A 16,339-nucleotide genomic window follows, 5' to 3' on the forward strand; every position below is an offset into this window, starting at 1 on the left:
TGTGGTCGTGGTATTACACCGGGCGAGCCGGCCCATTCGTGCCAAGATGTTAAAGCGGGCACTACCACTGTTAAGATGTATAAATTAAATGATTTACGATTAAGATTTTTCCACGTTTTTGCTATAAAATGAAAACTATGTTATTATTGTACATGACTGACTTCGTCTTGGAGCGCGCGTAGTCCTGCTGCAGCGGCTGCGGGGGGTGCTGGGGGTGGGCGGCGTGGGGGTGCGACAGCATCGACTGCTCCAGACCCTCGTCCGCCAGACCGGACAGACCCAGCGAGGACGCGGACGACAGGGACCGCGGGCTGCTGCCTTGTGATAACTGAAACATAATATGTAAAAACACTCATTTTTAATTAGTTCTTAATTTACAAGAATAAACACAGGAATGAGTGTTCTTCCAAATTATCCTCTACATCTACGCCAAATTTAATCCAGATCCGTTCAGCAGTTTAGGCTATAAACTCTATTAAAAATCCATCCATGTAAACTTTCGTTTTTATAATATTAAAAACTAAATTTTGCTCGCGACTTTGTCTATGTGAAGTTAAGGAAATAGTAAAAACAGCCTATGTTACTTATAGACAAAGTAGCTTTTTAATAGTGCAAGAATTTTTGAAATCGGCCTAATACTTTTTGAGTTCTTTTAATACATACAAAATTCCTAATCTTTTAGTAAAAAGTATAGATTACCGTAAGTCCGGCCTTGTCCTTCTTGCTGAAGAACCTGCCGAGGGAGCTCTTGATGCCTCTCTTCTTCTGCTGGTGCATGCTGGCGATGGAGGCGGCGGAGGCGGCGGCGCGCGGCAGCGAGGGCGAGGCCCCGCCCGCACCCGCCGCGCCCGCCCCCGCCCCGCCCCACCCGCCGCCCAGCGACAGCGACTCCTGGCTGGAGCTGTCCCACACAACTAATATTAACTAACTATACTAAAGGCCTGTCCCACCACTGGCTGATAGACTCAGATAGCTTAAAATGACGTCTCTCAGATAAGGGAACAAAATCCGACATTTCCATTATTATGAGACAATTTATAATTTAATGGGATAGAGGCTAAAACATCTATCTCTGTTTGTCTCAATGATAATAAGAAGGACAGCATAGTAATAAAGAATTTGTTAGAAAATTCAAAAACTTTGAACGCTAAATAGACTAACAAAGAACCATTCGATGTTTTGTTACACAAAATATCGTTTTTTTGCTTAATTTAACATAACTAACAAATTAATGTTATGTTACTAGCAATCAGACAAATATGTTTAATGACAGAATCATCTTAAACGAACAAAAATGTCTATCGCAAACTAATGAAAATAAATTGCTATGAATTTAGCAAAAACCTTATTTTAAAGTAAAGAAAGATATGAAAGTAAAAACTGAAAATTACTGCCTGGCAAAAAAAAATCTAATAGTATTAGCAAAAGTAATATAAAAATGGAATTACTATGAAGAATACTAGCTTTATTATTTATAGAGATTCTATGAAAACGCATGTTTCTATACAAGTATATCAATGGAAACACGATGAGAACACACAGAAACTAGAAAATCACATACCGTCCCATTAGATATTGGTGAAGGTTCGTTAATAAATTCAACTTTACACATAGTAATTCCATTTCCTTTATTCAAACAAAATTCTATCAAAATAACATAATAAAAATAAATTTAATTTAAGCTTCTTATAACTTGTTACATTTTATTAGCACCAAAAATAACCTTTTTTATAAAAGATCGTAAAATTAAGGAACACAAATAGAAAATAAAACAATCCTCAAATTCAATAATATTAAAACCAAATTAAAACCTTTGGCTTACAACATACAGTTATAATTAAAATGTTTGCCTAAAAACTCTTTATTGACTTAAAAAATGCTCTTTTTAAAAATAGCTCGCAGTCTTCCACGGTAGTGGATGATGGAACAAATATGGCACAATAATTTGATACATTTTAGATTTAAGGCACAATTTGTGGGGAACATAATTGAACTGAGTGTCAGGACAATCACACCATACGTTAGATCTCAACTTAGGGTTAAATCTTAAACTAGAAATTGATGGACACCTGTGTATCGGGATCCGGGCGAGGCTTCCCGACATTATCGACGTCCTGAGCCGCGTGGAAAAGATGTAAAATGTATGACACAAGAATAAAAAAATATCTAGGTAGATAACCATAAGCTAATCATTTAGCTAATAATTACAAAAATTTCAAAGATAAGACAATTTATTGATGTAATTTTTTATAATTAACAGGCATAAAACACATTAACCGCTGGAATTTATTATTATTTGGTCAAAAGGAGGGTCTTTTAGTGTAACTCAGATATAAAATAGTGGTTAAAATGTTAAAATATCCGACTTGAAGGACCATTAAAGTGTAGTTGTACTCACGAGTCGTATGGCGCGGGGTAGTGCGTGCGCAGGCGGTCGCGCTCCGCGTGCAGCGCGCGCGCCGCACGCTCCAGCCGCAGCGAGCGCGCCGTCAGCGGGGACGCGCCGCCCTCCGCCCCGCCCACACCGCCCACACCGCCCACCCCGCCCTCCTCGCACAGCTGTAACTGCGCACCGGTTAAACATTCATAAACACTTGTACTTCATCTAATGTGCCTTTATTTAGTAACACGATGTTAGTAATGGTGTTAAAAGTGAAAAATCCAATAATAAAAATGCAGTTAAAAAGCTTTACTATTAATAAAAAGTGTAAGAAGGTGATACAGGTTCGGGTTAAAGATTAAGTGTAGATCATTCTAATAGATATTAAAACTATTTTAATTGTCATTTCCATACCAGAAAACAGATAAGCTCGGCCTAACTACTTTTTAAAAAAGCAGTGCGGCGATAAGCGTAACTTGTAGAATTGTTTATAACAACGTTAAATACTTCAGGACCATAGTTATTAATATTTTACACGATTACATCTTATATCAATTAAACGCTGGAAGTACTTGAATAAAAAACACAAAATCCAAATTAAAAACAAAACTAACCATAGAGGCAAAACAAAAAGCAGTGTTGAATTGCACACAAGAAGCCACGCAAAATCATTTTTATGGGAGTTTGACTGGAGGGAAGCATTCGCTTGAATAAACATGCTATCAACAGGAATACCAACGAGACGTAGTCAACAATTAAACTTTATTATTTCCTTTATTAATTCTGCATACAGTGACATATTAAAAATTGTCGAATGCAATAATTACAAGCTTGTGTCAGCGGGGTGGGGAATACAGACAAGGGGTGTGTCTGGGGGCGTGGCCTGACCTGGCTGGAGGGGAGGCTCTCGGAGGAGGGCGGCGCGCGGTAATGGTGCGCCGGAGACATAGACGCAGGCGCCTACCGACATTACAAACTTTCATTTCCATGACAAGATTTAAATTAAAAAAAAATTCTTTCTAGAAAAAGTATCCAATTTTGTATATAGATATTTTTCCATCTCATCTAAGATGGAAAAATTTCATCTGAAAGATTTGTAATTTTATAAGTGTTGAAATGATTTAAAAACTACTCGGCCGTTTGCAATTTTTTTTCACCATTAAAAAGATATGATTTTGAGCGAGTAACATGTTTTACTATTACTATTTTTTAATTCCACATGGACGAAGTCGAGAGCAATAGTAAATATGTGGTGAACATTGTAAGTGTTGTGAGAGCAATGTGTTGTGTGGACTGACCGTATGGTATTTGTGGTGATGAGGTCGCGAGGGGGAGGCTGCGGGCGGCGGGGAGTCCCCGCGGCGCGACACCACGTTCATATGCTCGTAGCTGCCCACCTGCGCCACCACCCACCTTACCATTGGCCACCACTGGCCACTACCGGCCACAACTAGCCATTACTAGCCACTGGCCACTAGCTACCATTAGGTACCACTGGCCACTGGCCACTAGCTACCATTGGGCACTACTGGCCACTAGCCACCGTTGGCCACCGCTGGTCACTATTAGCCACCTCTAGCTAGCATTGGCCACCGCTCGTGAGAGCGTCACTATGCCTTGCAGTGTTACTAAACCATTTCATTGTTTTCATTCTATTTTTGTAGAAACTTTTTAATACCAAAATGTAATAAATTTGATAACAATGCAATTCATAGTTTATTAGTTAATATTATATATATCTTTGAATACCACTATCAATTTGTTATAAACATTTATGGAATGCGAAATATACATATCTTGCTACGAAAGTTTAGATGGATGTATGATTGCATGAGTTTGTAATCTAAATTGAATTTCGATGACATTTGGTATAGATGTAGAGGATAGTCTGGAAGAACACATAACCTATGTGTTCTTGCTTTTTTAAACTCCAAGCTTGTAGTTTATAACAAAATGATAGCAGTTATGCAAAAAAGAACCCTTTACCAATTATTATGAGTAAGTATAATTTATGGGGATGATAGTTAAGTAACCCAACCAAGATAGTTCTCGCACCAGCCAATAACCCATCACATGTCATATTCACATCTGTACAAATTAAACCATTACTGTATACAAAATATTACCTATATAACAATCTGATTATTTTTCAAGATCAAAATAGATATCAAAGCTCCGTATTTTTTGGTTTTAGCTCATTTATCTAGATTTTTAAACATTGTATCTGCTCACCCTGGATTCGAGTTCCTCAGCGCGCGCCTCCGTGGTCTGCTTCTCCTCCTGGATGAGGCGGATCTCCGTGTTGATGGCGTCCAGCTGCTCCTGCAGCATCAGCGCCAGCGCCGCCGCATCCGTATGCCCTCCCTCCACACCGCCTTCCGACTCGTCGTTCTGACACAATATAGATGTAAAATAACAGATAGAATTGATAGGAAATTACAGTTTTTACTTCAGTCCGAAAATAATGCGTCTTTTGACGTAAATGACAGTTAAGTATTGTTATGTCTATCCAAAGACATTGAAGGAATATAGACTAGACATAGTGAACATTTTTTCACCGGTAACTTCTTTGAAAGGGACTATGTTAGTTGTCAAGTTTAGTGCCCTCTTACGTCTTTTTACTAAATTATAATAAGCTCCATCTTTTGTTATAAAATAAACTAAACAATGTCAGAAATTTGCAATTATTTTAAATACAATAAATTATAGACACGTGGTTCTGAGGCTCTATGAAAATGACACAAATGAAGTGTCAACTATGACTCGATATTTGTATCTCTTTGTGAACATCGCTGTTATCACTTTTAAACAGACACAATACACCACAGTTTAGCCTGTCCATTTAAAGCCAGTGTCAATAGTCCACCAGCAGTATACTAATACAGGATATGTTACCTCAGCGTCGCTGGAGACGTCATACTGCTGCGCGGCGACTGCGGCCAGCGCGTGCGCCTGCTGCAGCTTCTCCCACGAGCCCTCCAGCTGCAACACACCGCAGTCAAACACATGTACACTCGGGGAAACTGGCGGTGTTCCACTTTCAAAGCCCTTACACATTGAAGAACAATAACCAGGACGCTTTTAAATGCTTTTGTACGAAAATAGTAAACGGTTAATTGTTTTTTTTTTTTATTATTTGGTCGTTTGACCAATACATTTCTACATACACTTCTACATAATTGGTTATTTGTAAAAAACGGAGTTTGTCTCATTGCAAGGAACAAGAATATATTTCTGTAACTACAACACCACAAAAACTTTATAAGAAATTTGATTTTCGTGCTTAATATTGTTAAAAACAAGTATTTTATCCCAATTTCTTTAAACTATAACCCCCATTCAATTAAATTCCTCGTTAGTTAGATTTTGAACGTTATACGTATACTACTAGAGCTCACTTTGGGCTGGAAGATGGGCACCTGTGTCTGCGGCGCGCCGGGCGACAGCGAGCGCGTCAGGGCATCCGTCTGCTGGATGTTGAAGGCGATCTCCTGCTGCAGCATCTGCCGCTTCAGCTGCAACAACGCAACCCTCACTACCTGCTGCAATACCGCCACATCACCCCACCAACCTCAGTCCCACCTGCTCCGTCTCCATCCGCCACTTGGCCAGCTCCTTCAGGATGTCCTGCTTCTCCGCGACCAACTCGTCCGCGTACTTGCGCGTCTTCTCCAACTCCTGGGTTAGTGCGTTCTTCTCATCCAGCGCGTGCATGCGCTCCTTCAGGTGTACTTGTAACCTGTATACGACGTGATTAAAAAAAAACACATTTTAAAAACTTTAGATTAAATATGGTTGATACTTCATTGGAGACATTTTTCATATAATCATCATTATTGACAAATTTTCAAAACCTCGCGTCAATACAATTAATTGCCGAGATGTTATTATATTTCATTTTTAAAATAACAAACGATTGACCTTATTATGAATTTTGAAAACCTTATTTACATGTCAATTGAAGAACAAGGTGGCATAACTTGACTACTGATATAACTTTCACTGTCTACATATTTCTTAAGTGTCTTTAATGTGGACATCTCTAAAAGACTGTACTCAAAGTATCAATAACTAGCTATTAATCGCGACTTTGCTTACATTAAATTAAAGAAAATAGTAAAAAATATAGCCTATATTACTCAGTGATCACTTAGCTTTTCAATAGTTCAAGAATTTTTTAAATCGGTTCAGTAGTTTTTGTGTTATTTCAATACATACAAAAATACAAATCATTCCTCTTTATAATAATAGTATAGATAAAGCAGTGTATGACCTCTCGTTGGACTCGGAGAGCAGCTTGTCGACGGTGGCGGAGAGGCGCGTGTTGTGCTCCTCGTTCATGCGCAGGCGCTGGTTCAGCCTCATCAGCTCCGCGTTCTTCTCCTCCACGCTCGCCTCCAGCCGCTGGATGCGGTCCTCCGCCGAGCCGTGCCGCTCCTGCGCCTGACCGACACATATATCAATAAATCATACTATATCCTGCTAAATACGCTTTCTTTACAATAAACTAGCGGTTGCTTGAACATCGTCATGGTACAGTCATGGAAATGCGCGGTGTTCCAATTACAGAAAAATTGCGTTTACTTTTTTTTGGGACTGAATGGCCACTGTTGGCCTTGAAGAGGCACCGGGCTTGAGGTGGGCGAGCGCAGATGGCGCTTAGCCTAAACTTCGTTTATGAGCTAAACACGAGGACTCCCTCAGGAGCCTCGACTCGGGCCGTTACTTCGTTATTATTACCGGATTGGAAGGCCGCCGAGCTCTTAGATCGCTTCGGTGGATGCTCCATGGAGTGACTACACAAAAGGGGGCGTTTACTTGCTACAAAGAAACTCCGCCTCTTTACCTAAATAATTGGCACTGAACACGGCCAGATTCCTCGATTGTACATTTTTAAATACACATTTTTTACTCAAAAAGAATAAAAAAATTATTAATTATCACTACAATTACATGATTTTGGGACATTATGTCTCCAAAGGGGCTTGAAATTAGCAAACTTTAATTCCATTATAACAAATATACATAATACAAAAGCAATTGACACATGTATAATCTCACAAAATAAACACATTATTCATAGATTGACTTCAGAACTTAAAGCATTGACAAACTTAACAAAAAATAAGTGCAATTAATGTTTTAAACCAAACCCCAAACGATAAAGCAAATGAGACATGGAAAATGAACTTTAACACGTTAAAAATAAAGTCGATTATACAACAGCAGATATGGCAATGAGTATACCTGGTTGAGAGCCTCCATCCTGGCCTTGAGCTGCTCCTCCATCTCCGGCAGCGAGGACATCTGCGCTAACTTCTGCGTCGACAGCTCCAGCTTCTCTTCTATCGCCGCGATCTTCTCTTCTTGCAGCTGTTGGGAATTATTTACATGTCATGGCGGTGAAATGGTGTTATAGCCTGACCGGGAACATAGAAAACCTATCACAAAAGCCTCACAATAAAACTGCAACACGCTTTATTAAATCTGAATTACCATCTACAAAATTTTCCATATATTTTTGTAATAAAGGGATTTTTTCTATTTTCCTGGTACAGACTAAAAATGAAAATAATCGATCGCATGAACTGCTCTCCAATTATCTAAAACTATTGTCTTGTTAAATTTAATCTATGTGTGGTCAATTCTGATTGACAGTTGTTAAAGCTTGCCATGTCTAGTGACATCTGACAGGTGTGTGGTGCACCAGCCCGGCCAGCATACCTTGAGCTGTGCCTGCTTGTGCTGCAGCTCCTGTTCCAGCTTCTCATTGAGGTCGTGCAAGGAGGTGGACTCTCGCTGCGCGTTCAGGTACCGTTTCTCCAGGGTCGCTATCCTCTCCTCCTGAAACAAAATTACATTACCTCATTGACGAATACCTTGAAGTTATAAGCCTTTGGATTTTCCAAGTCTTTTAAAATACATGTTAACATAATCGTGCTCGAAGGACCAATATTATTATAATAAATTAACGTAACACCTTATTTTAATGATAAAAAGTAATCTAAAATCAACTATTTCACTTACTTTTATTAACTTCAAGTACATTCAAGTTGATTTTTATAAGGAAACAAAGTTTTTAGGCTTCCTATTTTAAGTACTCTACACGTTTACGGAATAGAAGTATACCTGGTCTTCCTTCTGAGCGACATTCTCTCTCAAGTCTCGCTGTAATTTGGCGCACTCTTCCTGTTTCTTGGTGAGTTCCTTCTCCCCCTTGGAGAGCCTCTCCTCCAGCTCCGTCACCTTGTTGTTGAGCTCTGCCACGCGCCGCTGCCACGAGCTCAGCTCTGCTGACTGGGGATCAACAATTATTGGTCGCATTATTTAACACGTTAAATGCCACTATCTTTTTTGTTACATAAAATCGGTGTCATTGAATGCGTTAAAGAAAAAATGAAATATACAATATTTGTGTGGGTGATATGTCATTTAATACATTTACAACGAAGGACATATTTTTGGTTTTTGATGTAATTACCACGTTGTGTAGTTAGTATGTTTTTTTTATGAAAATGTACACACGTTATGTTAAATGTAAGATATATGATAATGTAAAATAGAGGTGAATAAATCATGCAAGCTAACACAAAATATGAGCATTAGTATGTTTTATATACAATTATATATATTACATTTTTTTTTGTTAAATTACGTTTCATGTCAATTTAGCATCTATTCCATGACATAGCAATGCTTTCAGACTCTATATAAAACTATGTGTAATTCACCGGTGCATTTATGGCATTTGATCAGGCGAATATCTTCGTTGAATCATTTAATGTCAAAAACTCATGAATTAATAAATCAAGCAATTATTTTGATTTTAGACATAACAACATGAAATATAACATGGCTTTATTTTTGAACCTAATATAGTTTTTAAACGATAATAGTTAAATTTCGCGACATGCAATAGTTTTATATTATATTTTTTTACCTACAACATGATACATAGAAAGTTTTTGCTTTAAACGTGTTATTGCAATGATTATAAGCGATAGTAATCAACTGCTATTACGATACGTAATGGTTATCTGATGCGTTTAAATATATGCTTTATTAGGTTACAAATAAGGTAGACTCTGGTCTGACCTGCTTGGCGATCGTATTTTGTAGCTCAGTGAGTTTCTTGTTGCTTTCCGATTCGCCGTTAACACTACTTTGCTCCTGCGCACACCGAAACAAACAAACACAAAAATATAGTAAACATGCCCAACTAGATATAAATGTTTCTTTATAAACTCCATGGCGTAATATATTACAAACAGATGAACATTTGTATGTAAAAAACTAGCTTTTCCCGTGCGGCTTCATCCGCATGAAATTATGAATTTTATTTTTATTGTTTACATTTGTCAAATTATCAATGGCAAGTGTCAAACTGACATGACATGTCAAACCTTGGCAATCTTGCTTCCTTGATGTTGGCAACAACTTAAGGTCTCTTTCCCACATTAGGCTTTTAACCAAAATATTTACTTCCTAAGCCTAAAGCGTGACGTAAGTTTTATTAACAAAATAATTATTCGAAAATTTGTTGAAATTGCTGACATCTTTGGCAACAAAGAAATGTGTTTACGCTTTATTATAATAGTATTGATAAGTCTCTTACTTACGAGTAGATAACATAATATAATTTAACACTGTAGTGTATTATTAAATGTATTTGCTTATTTTGAAAACAATTTAAAGAGTCAATGAACTATGAAAGTTTAATTTAAACCTTTCAGGCTGCGGTTTTTCATACTTCAAATTTATATGTAGGTATAGAAAGAACCGCAACACAATATTAAAAGTTATGTGAATTTTGTGAACAAAATAAACTATTTTTTTATTAATAGTATAAATTGAATAATTATTTCATACTAGCTTTCGCCCGCGTCTCTGTTCGCGTTGGTTTGAAAAAACAAAACTGAATAGCCTATGGGTTCTTCCAGACTACTCTCTACATCTATGCCAAATTTTATCGAAATCCGTTCAGCCGTTTAGGCGTCAAACTCTAACAAACATCCATCTAAACTTTCACATTTATAATATTAGTAAGATTTACGCCATTGAGTTTTTTAAACTGTCTTTCTTTAAATAAATAGCTTTTATAACTGTTATTTAGAGAACGACAGATAAGTGTAAAAAATCTAAATAAATTCTCGCACAATTAACATTCACAAAGCGTCTAAAGTAGTTAAAAACTATAAAAATTTTGTCACCCTTGTAAATATAAAACATAAGGGGGCGTCTATAAATTACGTGAGGTTTTTAAAGGGGCGAGGGGGTCGAGTTAAATCTCATCTAATCTTACGTTAGAGAGAGGAGAGGTCTCGGCAAACATCACGCATTTTTTTTTCTGATTGTAACAAAAATAAATTACTATTTTGGTCCATATAATCCAGATTGTACATGCTTAAGATTTAATCTTATTAACAATCCAACGCGTTTACATAACTCACATTTTGAAAAATCTCACGTGAGATTGACAGATGGGGGAGGGGGTTGAATAAAATCTCATGACATCTCACCACGGGGGGAGGGAGGGGCAAAATATAAAAAAACGCCACACGTAATTTAAGGACGCCCCTTAATAAAAACGCCAATTTGTTCAGTAGTTTTGTTACAGTGTGAATGTATTGTGTAAAAACGAGATTTGAAACTTACCACTTTATAAAAAATTACATAAAATGCCAAAAAAAAGATACAATAATCGAATCGAAGGTTAGAATTATCCGTTATGTTTTTGCGTAGTTAATTTGAATTTTCATAACATTACAAAATTGTAAAACTACATCGTCCATGTATAAAATGTATGTCTATGCTAGGGAACATAATCAAAATAATCTAAGTCATTATCTATGAGTTGTTATAAGTGTTTCTAGTAAAATTTTAAAATCTAATTTGTAAAGTGCTAAACTTAAGGTCATCGCACATTTAACAAGCTTCCACCAGAGGGGTATACCCGCAGCGGGTCGCTACCGACATACCTAGATAACCTTGTCTTTAGTACCCTTACCTTTTGTTGCTGTTCTCCATTCTGCTCGGGCGACCCTCCCACGCTGCCGTTCTCTTTCGGCTTCTCATTCTCTTGCGCGCTCGACGACTTGTACTGTTGCAACTGATGGCAATAGCATAGGAATTATTATTTGTACACAAACACTGCGACATTTACCTGTATACTTGGGTATTTCGTAGTTCTTTGTTATTCCATGTCCGTTGTGTTTTTCTAAGAAAATAATGTCATAACAATGAAGTATTACAAAATACGTGTATATCAGAAAAAATATACTTTAAGCTTGTTGTATGTGTCTCGTTTTAGTGCGAGTAAACAATCATTAATGGAACCAATACATCAGTAATAATATTTGCAATAAGCGACTTACTTCCTCTTTGGTTAAAGCTAACTCTTCTTCTAACGCCGTATTCCTCTCTAACGCAACACGAAGTCTTTCTCGAACCTGTAAAACAATTTATTTACCTCATTTCGAATAAAATTTCCATAACAATGTCATGTTAAAACTGCTTAAAAGATCTATTTAATTACAGTTATCAAGTAATTTCAACGCTAAGTAGCGTTACATTTTGATAATCGTTATGACGTCACATGACCACATGTGTACCTTCTCGTCGAGAGCCTTGTGGTGCTCGAAGAGACTTTTCAGGGCCTTCAGCACCTCCACTTCGGAGGAGACACCGGACTGCGCGGCCGCTTGCCGCTTCACCACAGTCATCCGCAGCGACCGCTCGTGTCGCGACACAAGACATTCTAAATGCTCCAATAGTAACTGGAAACATAAAAACATCGTATTTAAAACACACCTGTATGTTACTTCAAATAAGGGTAAGAATTGTACATAAAACTGAAAGAGGTGTCAATTCCGAAATGCCCCTAATATTATAAAGAGAAAAGTTTTGTCTTTTGGTATTTTTATGTATTGAAATTATTTAAAAACTGCTGAACCAATTTTAAAAAATTCTTTCACCATTAAATTATTTATATTTATTATTAACTTCAGGCGGAGAAAGTCGCGAGCAACAGCTAGTATTTAATATTTTTTTCATAAAACATTAGTTATAATTTGTAATACCTACCTAGCAGGAGTTCTTCATTTGTCTTTGTTGGTGAAATTATGAGATTGAAATTTGGAAATACTTAAAACTTGTAATACTAAAAGCGACGGCGTGATACAACGAGCCATTTTACTTTGAAAACTGAAAATTACGTCGAAATATGTGCCGTAAATTTGGAAGGTGAAATAAAAGTTCACGACGAGGCCTACAGGTCTTATAAATAAAGTTTTATTGCGAGGCACGGTGGCCCGCTTTGCTAAATTGTTTGTTTTTCAAGCACTTAATATTGGAACGACGGGACCTCGAAACTTGAGACCTTGACAACTCGCATATATTGAAGTTTTTTGACGTATTTAGTTTTTTTTAAAAAAAGCTTCTGTGGAACGTTTACACTACACAAGTTATATTACACTGAAATCAACTCAAAAATCAATTAAGAAATTAAGAAGCCTTCAAAATATGTCAAACAATTTAATCTTGTTTCCATTAGTTTGTAGTTTCTAGTGGAATTTGGTATATTTTTTAAAGATATAAGAGCAGTATAAATACTGTGCATATTTGGAGTAAAATCGTCGTGAACGTTAAGAGGTTCCCGGAAACCAAATGTTTGTAACGCTCTCACCACACGACAATGTTCAGTCGTAATGCAGCACGCCAGATTGTCGACTACGGCTGCATTAAGACGCGAGACAAACTTAGATTAAATTGCAAGAAACGTTTAGGAAACATTCGAAATAAAACATTACCGAGCTCAGAATATTTCAACTATTTCTGTAAAAGCAGGTGAAATGAGAAAATTTAATAGAAAATGTTCACCCAAGGACTAAATATACAGTACAGTCAGCACAACTATTTATACGTATACAAAACTTGTATACGCTTTCGGTTTCAAAAAATGTATGCACGTATTTGTCATAATTTATGGTTCATGGATGTCTACGTGCGAATATATCTTACTAATTTTACTTCTTACTTATATTACAAATACGAAAGTTTAGATGGATGGATGTTTGTAAGACTTTGTAGCCTAAACAGCTGAAGGGATCTAGATGAAATTTTTCATAAATGTAGAGGATAGTCTGGAAGACTATCCTACTTGCTTTTGTATTATTTTAAATGCCGAGCGGATGGAGTCGCGGGAAGAGCTAGTGCTGCATATTTTTTAAACCAAAAGTGTATACAAGTTTCTAAAGTCTTGTAAATGTGTACATATTTATGTAGCTGACTGTACACAATGTTTGTCATAATAAGTAAGTGTTTAATAAAATTTTATAATCACAATTCCCGGTACGATATTCAGTCGAAAGTGAAACGAATTTAATTCTTTTCTTGCACACATTTATTCACTACACTCAAAGTTTTAATCTCGAATTGTCAGACTATGGTCAGAAGGTCATTGAAAATTATTTAGAAGGAGGTCGTGGCTTCAATTCTCAGTTTACGACTTTGAATTCACAATTCATGGACTACGAGGGTAATTTTCTATTCACTGTTTTGGTCCAAGTATACCCTGTTACCTCTGATAGCTGAGTTACAGAATTATCATTACACTCACGCTATAACACAGAATGGTAGGCAGGGAGTAAGGACCTACACATCATCTCGAGTGCTAATTTGATCTCTCCAAATAGTTTTTTAAGTCCTTTTATTACGTCTCCTACCAACAGGAGCTTATAAAACTGTGGGTTGGATGTGTTCTTACCCTGGTATTATTCCTCTCCGCCTTGAGCTCGGAGATTTCTTCTTCTCTCTCCAGCAGCTGCTCTCGAGCCTGGTTCAGTTCCTTCGTAAGAGTTGCGAACTCCTGCAAAGAAAAAACAATCCATTTAATATTGAACTATATACATTTTCGTCAAATATCATTTTAAGCTAGAATTTTATAAAAAGGAAGAACATTAAAAATACTTTATTTTTAGCATTTTTTAACTTCATTATGTCGCCGCATTTCAAATTCTCCTTGGTAACCACGGAATGATGGACGTGCAAAAATTGTGTTGATAAACCAAAGGCAATCCACTAAAGTAATAGCTTGGTCTCTATTTAGTGTCTTCACTTAAGTGCGCTCTGTTGTGGCACGAGCCTTATCTGATGACCGCAGAGGTTTGGAACGTGCTGAAAGAAACCTCCTTTGTCATCATTTATTAGTGGGTCTAGTACCAGACTGGAGTCCAAATGATGTTGTTTAATGTAGGACGCATTATAGGTCCTAGAACTTTAAAATGTAGATACATCGGGAATATGGGAAAACTTAGCTTTTGTTACTGTCATTGTTAATATTCCGAAACATGTAATCAAGGTGACAATTTGTCGATGTCTCAAATGTGAGTCAATCAAGCGACCGTGCACGCGGGAATGTAAATGAATTACCGTGAACTTTGTAGAGTGGTCGCGTCGAGTTCACCGGACGTGCCCCGCCTCAACAACACTCTGTCACTACGCCCAACCGTGCCGTAGTGAAAGTAATAGTATAACTTACTTCTAACTTTAGTGACAAAGGTATTACATAAGTTATGTACCATGTTGAAGTTAGGGCAGGAATATACGCCAATCAAATCAGAAGATCGTACGAGACGAGACGAGTCAAACTTCGTACAATCGTTCAAATTAGAACTAATATATACTAATATAACAAACCGTAAACACTCACTACTTCGTGGCGTAGGATGTCTGCAATCACAGTATAATTTTGAATAATTCTTTCTTTAATAAAAAACCCTACACTAATGACACTCTTTAGTCTATGTATTTTCACGTTATTAAACTTAGGGGGTGAATAAATTGGATAACACCTTTATGTTGGAAAGGGATCATAAACTACTGTTGGTAGCTACATTAAGGAAGCAAGGTGGATTCATTTTAGCTATACTAACATTTCACAGGTAAGTATATAATTAAGCCGTGTATTACAAACTGTACCAACTGCATACCTCAGTACACTAGGTACTTGCAATTTTATTGTTTCAACAATTGTGCCTGTAAGTGAGATGCAACCTAGTTCCGTTCATTGTCCGTCCCTGCACGTAACCTATTGACGGGGAGTGAGGCCGGAGGGTAAGACTTTGTTCTCACTACACGATCTCCTCCGACACGTTAAATGTTAATATTTAGTACAGACACTGAACAAGGAATTCCGATGTCGGTACGACAGACCTGAAGGTAGGAGTGTGGGTTAAGAATTATAAGTGCAACATTCATTGTGTTAAGTTCTCGTGATATTGTTAGCATTTATTTTTAGAAAAATGTCTTGTATGAATTTATTATGCAGCAGTGTTTTAAATTGTTGAATTACACATTTAAACTACAGTTCTCTAAATCATTTTTTAAATTAAACAAGAATTGTTTATAAAATAAAGGCTGCTATAAACTAGGCTACAAGAACAAATGGGCAATAGGTTTCCATTAGGTGCGCCGTCGCCGCAAGATGGCGCCCCGCGGGTATAGAACATTGACAGACTTACGAGCGGTATTGTTTACGGATATTTTGTCCTGTCTAGTATTGTAGTATGGCTATGGGGCACAGTTATATTGGTTGTTACATCTCTATTACATTAATGGGTTGGATATAAACGAGAATTGGCCTAATTCATTAATGTACAATATCACAATAGCCTAATGGTTTGGGGTACGGACTACCGATCTTGCGGTCGAGGATTCGAATCCCGCCATTCGACTATAGTGAACCATATCTTAGCACAAACCTGGAGCTTAGTAGGAACGGGTATAGGAAATATTAGTAAATTAACAAAAAATCTACTAAAAAAAGTGTTTTTTTCCACTTTCTGTGAGTAAAGTAGTTTTAAATTTAAACGTTATAAAATATCAATTTCGTAAGTGTCACCGCAAACATTATTCTTCGAAACGTGCAAAGTAATCGAGTATAATAAGTTTTCACTCCCC

The 16,339-nt window shown here is 37.1% G+C and overlaps 1 protein-coding gene across 1 annotated transcript in view; it reads right to left on the reverse strand.

Moving 5' to 3' along the window:
* The window catches only part of LOC106103947 (liprin-alpha), an 81,390-nt gene that overhangs the window by 6,510 nt on the left and 58,541 nt on the right, over positions 1–16,339 (reverse strand). Inside the window, exons 2-19 of the mRNA XM_013283865.1 lie at positions 14,145–14,246; positions 11,992–12,156; positions 11,755–11,829; positions 11,388–11,489; positions 9,476–9,550; positions 8,510–8,677; positions 8,105–8,224; positions 7,628–7,753; positions 6,654–6,823; positions 5,963–6,119; positions 5,779–5,895; positions 5,276–5,362; positions 4,613–4,771; positions 3,679–3,777; positions 3,269–3,340; positions 2,399–2,565; positions 700–901; positions 137–328 (exon numbers count right to left, since the gene is read on the reverse strand). Of these exons, the coding sequence (XP_013139319.1) occupies positions 137–328; positions 700–901; positions 2,399–2,565; positions 3,269–3,340; positions 3,679–3,777; positions 4,613–4,771; positions 5,276–5,362; positions 5,779–5,895; positions 5,963–6,119; positions 6,654–6,823; positions 7,628–7,753; positions 8,105–8,224; positions 8,510–8,677; positions 9,476–9,550; positions 11,388–11,489; positions 11,755–11,829; positions 11,992–12,156; positions 14,145–14,246 (2,355 nt within the window). The remainder of the gene's footprint in view (positions 1–136; positions 329–699; positions 902–2,398; positions 2,566–3,268; positions 3,341–3,678; positions 3,778–4,612; positions 4,772–5,275; positions 5,363–5,778; positions 5,896–5,962; positions 6,120–6,653; positions 6,824–7,627; positions 7,754–8,104; positions 8,225–8,509; positions 8,678–9,475; positions 9,551–11,387; positions 11,490–11,754; positions 11,830–11,991; positions 12,157–14,144; positions 14,247–16,339) is intronic.

Source organism: Papilio polytes, unplaced genomic scaffold, assembly GCF_000836215.1.
Source record: "Papilio polytes unplaced genomic scaffold, Ppol_1.0 DF823692.1, whole genome shotgun sequence".
Classification (NCBI taxonomy): Eukaryota; Metazoa; Arthropoda; class Insecta; order Lepidoptera; family Papilionidae; genus Papilio; species Papilio polytes.